This window comes from Arachis hypogaea, chromosome 13, assembly GCF_003086295.3.
Source record: "Arachis hypogaea cultivar Tifrunner chromosome 13, arahy.Tifrunner.gnm2.J5K5, whole genome shotgun sequence".
NCBI classification, from domain to species: domain Eukaryota; kingdom Viridiplantae; phylum Streptophyta; class Magnoliopsida; order Fabales; family Fabaceae; genus Arachis; species Arachis hypogaea.
In genome coordinates, this window is record NC_092048.1 from 117759582 (window position 1) to 117768073 (window position 8492).

General features: G+C 41.0%; 1 protein-coding gene across 1 annotated transcript; it reads right to left on the minus strand.

Moving 5' to 3' along the window:
• Window positions 1–6315: 6315 nt before the first annotated feature.
• Window positions 6316–6981, minus strand: LOC140177690 (uncharacterized). The gene has a single exon (XM_072210837.1). The coding sequence runs from the start codon at window positions 6979–6981 to the stop codon at window positions 6316–6318; it is 666 nt and encodes a 221-aa protein (XP_072066938.1).
• Window positions 6982–8492: the final 1511 nt, after the last annotated feature.

Genomic DNA, 8492 nt, shown 5'->3' on the forward strand with positions numbered 1-8492 from the left:
AAGGTTACTTGAAATAGTGATTTGGGACTGAACGTGAGGTCTAGACTCCTTCTAAGGCAGCGTCCAACTTGTTTTGATGTCGAAGTGTCACCGTCCGAATTTCTCGCAAGGAAGTGGGGGTGGTACCTACAAGAGACTTTGATGCTTAAGTTAGCAAGGACTTTAAGCAGATTTTTAGTAAATTGGGTCTTGAATATACTTGAGGGGTGTCAGTGTATTTGTAATAGAATAGATAACCACCTCTTGGAGTAGTTCCACCTTTGTTGGCAGATAACAGTTCCCTTTATCTTGGGAGTTTGTTGAGATCTACCTTCTAGAGATAGTAGGAGATATTTAGGGAGGTAGTTACTTATTCAGATAAGTAGGGCTGGACCTCCCTTGTCGTACCCGACCCCTTAATAAGTCGGGCAAGTAGAAGTGGCCATTCTATTTTGGGTAAGCCTTTATTCTTATTGGGTCTGGCTTTATTTCTTTGGGTTAGGGTATGAATAGTGCCCATGCTTGAGTCTGAGCTTTATAAGGTCGGGATCAGGCATTTGTGGCTTTAGTTCCTTTTGTTGGGTACGTCCCCTTCGGGAAGTCGGGTACTCGACGTGTTTCAAAAAATTTGAATCATTGTGCTGTTTAATGACACGGCGTGGGTCACGCTACAGTTTCCTTAGGCTCTATGCGTACTATTAAATAAGGGTGTAAAATGTCTCTTTTCCCCTTTATTTCTTATAAATACTTCACTTTTTCCTCTTCTTACTTTTTTCGTTTCTGATACGTTCGTTTTCTTTCCTTCTTTCACTTTCTTTGTTTTCTTCTTCCTCCGTTCTTTGTTGTTTGTATGACTATTTCTTTCGTTAAGATTCCTGTATCTTGAGGATCTCGAATGTCTTGTTCATGCTCTGGGAGAGAATCGTTCGTGTTTTTTGCAGTTTGGCGTGCCCTCTTTTTTTGCGTTTCTTCAAGGTTGGTACCCTTATCTATCTTTTTTTGTTTTTCTGTCTTCTGGGTTGTATCCATGATAGTTGTGAAGTGTTATTTGTGATTGCCATTTTGGAGTTTTGTGTTCTTGAAAATCTGATTTTTGGTTTTGAAAAGATTTTCAGTTTTTACTGCCGCTGTGGATTTGATTGTCATTTTCACTATTGCTGTGGGATTCTATGATGCCCCAAAATGATGCCATTTTCATATAGAAGGTGGCTTCATTTCTATGTGTTAGAGGTATTGCATATCTATTTGAGTTCTGGGAAGGTTTCGCAATGCTTGCCCGCCCTTCTTAAATTTTGTTGATGCATGTGTTATTGTTGTCTTTATCCAAGTTATTGGTGTCGACCTGTGATGTTGACCTGACCTTCTAATTGCTTAGCTTGTCTTGCTCAATTTATAGTGATTATTTTTATTTTATTATATTGTAGGTGTAGTTTTTATGTTTCATTCAGTAGTTCACAAGATGTCTACTAAGGCTCCGTCCGACTTGACATGGGTAGATTTATCTGTCCTTACCCCTGTCCCTATTGTTGATATTGAATATGTTGAGGCCTTTCGTAGGCATCATAGGCTATGTTTATGTCGAGAGAGTGAGAGGAACTATGAGATTGTTGTTGCCGACCATGAGGAGAGAGTTTGCTTCCCCCGACTTGATAGGTCGGAATGACATTTCATATGTCTATGATTGTTTTTTTCACAAAGTTAGGGGTTATCTTCCCTTTTTCTGAGTTTGAGACCGAGGTCTTTAGATTCTGCAACATTTCTCCTTCCTAATTGCATCCTAATTCTTGGAGTTTCTTGAAAATATATCAACTTCTTTATCGGGAGTTAGATGTCCGACCTTCTCTCAATGTCTTTTTTTACCTCTTTGTGCTCACCAAACCCTTTAGTTCTAAGAAACTAGGTTGGCTATCTTTCCGTGCTGTCTAGGGTAGAAAAGCCTTTGCCATCTATAATGAGTCCTTTCATGACTTTAAAAATTACTTTTTTAAGGTCCGAACTATTGAGGGTGTGCGATCTTTTTTCTTGAATGAAGAGGATGAGCCCGTCTTCCTTTTGTATTGGGAAGACAGCCCTGTGATAGTTAAGTACAACTCGGACGATTTAGATGAGGTAGAGTCGTGTGTGGTCGGGGTGTTCCAGGAGTTTTGGGCCGAGCTCCTTATCTGAACACAAGGAGGTATTTAGGGAACCCGAGCCAACTTCAGTCCAAGCTAGGTAGTTTTCTCTTCCCTATATAGATTCTACTTGTAAAATTTTATTAATGACTAATGTTCCTTTATTTGGATGTTACAGAAAGGATAGCTCCTAAGTCAGCTACCACGAAGACTCTCTGTGCTACCAGAAAGAATGTTGTTGCACGGAACATTCAACTGAAAGAAGCTTGTGACCCTGCTGTCCTCTCCTCGTCAGCGAAGTCGGACTTAGGACCTTCATCTTTTCAGAAGATTATTCCTGACCTAGCCTCTCAATTGACTCCTCCTCCCGATCCAACCAAACAAGTAACTCGGCCTTCCGCTATTGCTGACGACCCTGCTCCTAAGAGTCAGAGAGCATATACGAGCAGGGCTTTGATGGTCTTGCGTGGAGTGAAAAGCACATCCTTCTTTACAGCTACATTATCATGGATGACGTGGCCATAAAAAGTCACCTTCAACTCTTAGCCTGGGATGGAGTTTGGATGGCGGGCATATGTGCAGCCCTAGTCATGGAGTTGGAGAAGACTCCCTTCAATGCCACTCATAGTTCTTTAGTGGCTTCTCAGGCCGAGGTGGCCTCGTTGAAAGAGACCAAGAAAGAGTTCGAGGAGGAAAGGGATGCACTGCTCTTCGACCTTGGTAAAGCTCGGGCCAAAATCAAACAGGCCAAGGTTGCCTTGGCTATGTCAGAGGGGTCGAAAAAAAAAGAAGCTGAGGAGAGTTATACCCGTGTCTTTGGGGAGAAGCTTGATCTTATGGATGAAGTGACTAAGTCCCGGGACAAATATGCGGATCTCGAGGAGTTTGTGGCCGAAGATATGGATGAGAAGGTTGCAAATTTGAAGGCCCAGTTTTGAGTTATCGCTCCCTAGGTGGACCTTTTCCTGATCAGCCTGAACAACATAGTGGTAGATGGGAAGATTGTTCCTACTCCCGAGAATGATGATGATACTCCTTTGTCTGACCCAAAGATTTCGAGGGAGGGGGGGAGAGAGGTTGGTTAGACTTTCCAGGATCTAGAGGTTCAACCCAAAGGCGACGTCGTTGGTGGTGAACTCCTTCCTGTTCCAACTTGTCTAATTCCCGCCATGCCAGTTTCTGAATATGATCCAACTTCCACTGTTCAAATCGATGATGCTGTCACAGGGGAACAACTTAATCCTCTGTAAACTTTGTTTTCATAGCTTTTGAATGGCCTGATTTGAGGGTCTTTATAGTAGTTGGTTGAACAATTTTCATTTTGCTTTAGTTGTAGTTTTAAACAACTTTAGAATCTTGTTAAATACCTTTCTTCATTTTGATAATTATTTTAAGTTATAAGTGATTATTTCGTTTTTAAAATATATCTTAGCCTATACAGCTGTTTAGTTGGAAAATTTTCTTTGACAACTTTTAATGTTGTGTTTTCACTAAGTTAAAAGTGATGTCGGCGAAATAGATTGGCACAAAATATTGCGTTTTCCCTTTATAAGTTCCGACCTCGTGTAATCGGACTTTGCCAAGTTACTTTCACATTTTGTTTTGTTCTGACTTAATTGTTAAGGTCAGTTTCACGAATTGCTTATATAACTTCTTACATTAATTTGTACCTCGTCGCTTCATCTTGCCGACTTTCCTGGGTTGTGATGGTTGCTAATGGTTTTGCCTCAATCCATTTAGTAAAATAGTCAATTCCTACTATGATGTATTTTACTTGTCCTGGAGCTTGAAAGAATGGTCTGAGAAGATCAAGACCCCATTTTGTGAATGACCATGGTGAGGTGACGCTGATGAGCTCTCCAGGAGGTGCGACATGGAAGTTGGCATGCTTCTGGCAAGGCAGGAATTTTTTGACAAACTCGGCCACTTCTCTTTGCAAAGTCGGCCAAAAGAAGCCGGCTTGGATCACCTTCTTGGCTAGTGATCGGGCTCCTAAGTGGTTCCCATATATGCCATTGTGTACTTCTACTAGGACCTCTTTGGTATTAGTGGTCGGGACACACTTTAATAGAGGTGTTAATGCCCCTCTTTTGTATAGAATGTAATGGGCTAAAGTGTAATTTTGTGCTTCCCTTATAAGTCTTTGTGCTTCTTTTTCATCCTCAGGAATGATATCAAATTTAAGATAGTTGACTATGGGAGTCATCATCCTAAATTTTGGTTGAATATGACCATTATGTCCGAGCTGTCATCTCCTTTTGATACTGCCGATGCATGGAGAGTTTTCCGGTTGAGACTTCTATTATTCTCCCTAGCTTGGTACTGGCTAACTTGGAGAGAGAATCTGCTCGGGCATTGGATTTCTGAGCTATGTATCAGACCTCTCTTTTTGAAAACTATGCTAGTTGTTCCTGGGCTTCCTTTAGGTACTTCTTCATTTTGGGATCTTTGGCTTGATAGGTGCCATTATTTTGTGAATTTACTACTTGGGAGTCACTAAACACTATCAACTTCTTTAGCCAGCTTCAAACCAACAAGCAAGGCTTCATATTCTTCTTGGTTATTGGAAATAGGAAACTCGAACCTTAGTGAAATCTCTATCCGAGTTCCTTGCTCATTTTTCAGGATGACCGCTGCTCTACTTCTGGCTTTATTAGATGATCTATCTACATATAAGCTCCAAGTTGTCGGACTTTCCTGACTTTCAGTGTATTCGGCCATAAAGTCGGCGAGATACTAGGACTTGATTACTGTCTGAGCTTCATATTTCAAATCGAACTCGGAGATTTCCACATCTCATTGTAGCATCCTTCCTACTATGTCTTTCTTTAGGATATGCTTCATGGGTTGATTATTTCAAACCTTTAGAGTGTGAGCCTGGAAGTAAGGTCTGAGCCTTCGGGAGGTGAAGATAAGAGCATATGAGAACTTTTCTATCTTTTGATAGTTTAGCTCTGCTCCTTGTAGGGATTTGCTCACAAAGTAGCTGGGCTATTGTCCGTTCTCACCTTCCCAGACCAGGGCTGAGGTTACAGCTTGGCTTGCCACTGCTAGGTTGAGGACAAACTCTTCTCCTGGACTAGGTCGGGTTAATATCGGGGGTCGGTCTAGAAACGCTTTAAAATTCTGGAAGGCTTGCTCACATTCTTGGGACTATTCAAATTGACTCCCCTTTTTAAGTATCAAGTACAATAGTAGAGACTTCAATGCTGATCCTGCTAAGAACCTGGAAAATGCTGCCAATCTTCCATTTAGTTGTTGGACTTCTTTGAGACAAGTCGGACTCTTCATCTCTAATATTGTTGTGCATTTATCCGGGTTGGCCTCTATGCCTCTTTGAGTGAGATGAAACCTAAGAACTTCTCGGTCTCCACTGCAAAGGTACATTTTGAAGGATTTAATCTCATTCCATGCTTTTTTATTGTGGAAAAAACCTCAGAGAGATCGAACAAAAAAGCAAAGTCGTCCTTGGTCTTAACAAGCAGGTCGTCCATATATATTTCCATAAGTTTTCCTAGGTGGGAGGAAAATACCTTGTTCATCAGTCGTTGGTATGTGGCTTCTGCATTCTTTAGTCCAAAAGGCATTACTACATAATAGTAGTTAGCCTTGGGAGTGATGAAAGAGGTCTTTTTCTGGTCTAGCTTATACATTGGGATTTGATTGTATCCCGAATATGTATCCATGAAGGTCAAATACTAATATCCTGAGGCCAAATCAACCAGGGCATCAATGCTTGAGAGAGGGTATGGATCCTTGAGGCAAGCCATGTTGAGATCGGAGTAATTAATACACATCATCCATTTTTCATTCTGCTTTTTTACTAGAACTACATTAGCCAGCCACAATGGATACTTTACCTCCCTTATGAATCCAGCTTCTAGTAATGCCTGCATTTGTTCCTCCACGATCTATGTCCTTTTAGGACCGATTTTCTAATGCTTTTGCTGAACAGGTCAGGATCCTGGGTAAACAGTGAGTTTATAAGATATCAGATCAAGATCTATACCAGGCATATTAAAGGCTTTCCAGGAAAAGAGGCGGGAGTTTCTTCGTAAGAGGTCAATGAGCTATACATTTAGCCCTTCCTCTAAGTTGGCCCCTATACTCTTTTCGACATGATCCCCGATTTGCACTTTTTCTATCTTCTCTTCAAGTTGGGGACATAGTTCTTCCCAAGTTCAGACACTACCGAATTCAATAGTGTTGACTTCTTTTCCACCTAGGCTACTTTTAAATTAAAGCTTTTATTGTAACACTTTTGTGCCAACTTTTGATCTCCCTTTATGGTGGTGATTCCTTCTGCAATGGGAAATTTCATACACAAGTGAGGTGTAGAGACAAGTGCTGCTAGTTGGTTTAAAGTGGCCCGACCTATTAGGGCATTGCACCCTGACATGACGTCGACCACAATGTAGTCGATGCTTAACGTCATTGACTTTGTGCCCTTTCCAAAGGTGGTGTATAGAGAGATAAATGCAAAAGGTCGGATCAGCGTGTCGCCCAGCCCGAAGAGGTTATCTGGGTATGCCTTCAGATCCTTTTCTTCTAGCCCGAGTTTGTCAAAAGCAGGCTTAAACAGTATGTTCGCCAAACTACCTTGGTCCACCAGGGTTCTGTGGAGATTTGTATTGGCGAGGATCATTGTTATCACTACTGGGTCATTGTGGCCAGGTGTCACCCATTGGGCATCTTCTTTGGTGAACGAGATGGTTGGTAAATCAGGAATTTTGTTATCTTCTCTGACTTGGTACACCTCTTTCAGATGTCTTTTACGTGAGGATTTTGAGATTCCTCCTTCAGCAAACCCTCCATTTATCATATGTATGTGTCGTTCAGAAGTTTGCGGGGAAAGTTCTTGCCATCCTCCATCCTCATATCTTTTCATCTTTCTTTGATCATTTGATCTCTCGGCCAAGTACCTTTCTAGCCGACCTTCCCTGGCCAGTTTTCTATGACATTCTTTAAGTCATAGCAATCATTAGTTGAATGCCCATACAACTTGTGGTACTCGCAATATTCTTTTTTACTTCTGGTCTTTTTATGCTTAATAGGCTGAGGAGGTGGAAGCTTTTCGGTGTGGCATATCTCCCTGTAGAATTTTACAAGAGAAACTCAGAGTGGAATGTAGTTATGATATCTTCGAGGTTTTTCTGAGTTGTATTCTTCCTTTTTCTTAGCTTATTTCTCCTTATCCCGAGTTGGGTAGGACAGGTTGGGCCTCTGGGGAAGCTCTCTGAGTCGGGAATTTTCCTCCATGTTGATGTATTTTTCTGCCCGTTTTTGTACTTTGTACAAGAAAGTCGGGTGTCGCTTTGATATGGATTGGGAGAACAGTTCTTCTTTAAGGCCATTAACTAACCCCATTATCACTGCTTCAGTAGGTAAGTTTTGTATTTCCAAGTAGGCTTTGTTGAATTTCTTCATATAGGCTCGAAGTGTCTCTCTGACTTCTTATTTGACCCCTAGCAGGCTAGGAGCGTGCTTCACTGTGTCTTTTTGTATTGAAAATCTGGTGAGGAACTTCCTTGCTAGGTTATCAGAGAAAGTTATTGACCTGAGAGGTAAGTTATCGAACCACTTCATTGCAGCTTTAGTCAAAGTTTTCGAGAATTCTTTGCAACGAGTCGCATCAAAGGCATTGGCTAGATACATTCAACTTTTGAAATTGCTGAGGTGATACCTCGGATTGATTGTCCTGTTGTAGAGATCCATGTCGGGAGTTTTCAAATTTTTGGGAACCCTAGCTCGCATGATCTCTTCAACAAATGGATCTTCACCTCCAAGAGGGCTTTCTTCCCGATCTGCACGATTACTTCATCTTCAAATATCGGCATCCAATCTCAAGAGATTTTCTTCTAACTCTTTTCGTCGTCGTACTTTTCTTCATAATTCCCGTTCTGCTTCTCATTGTCGCTCAGCGATGCGAATTTTGAAAACCACAAACTAACCGGCAAGTGCACCGGGTCGTACCAAGTAATACCTCAGGTGAGTGAGGGTCGATCCCACGAGGATTGATGGTCAAGCAACAATAATTAAGTGATTAACTTAGTCAGACAAGCAAAAAGGAGTGTTTCGAGTTATAAATTGCATAAAACAGTAATCAGAGAATTTAAGAAAGCAGACAATAAAGAGGTTGTAAAAATTATATGAAAAAACAGTTAAAGCTTGGAGATATTTACTTTTCCAGATCAACAATTCTTACTGACTACTTTAATCATACAAGATTCAATTCATGGCAAACTTCAATTGATCAAACCCTAATTCCTTAGTGATTTAATCTTTTATAACCTAATCAACTGCCAATTCCTCGGTCACTTAATTTAGATTAAAGATTTAAGCCCAATTCTAGTTTATTAGTCACACAAACCCTAAATACCCAGAGATAAGATGATTATA

Bases quoted from the DNA above. Each gene is read 5' to 3' on its own strand.
- LOC140177690 (XM_072210837.1), bottom strand. From the start codon at position 6,981: ATGAAAAGATATGAGGATGGAGGATGGCAAGAACTTTCCCCGCAAACT.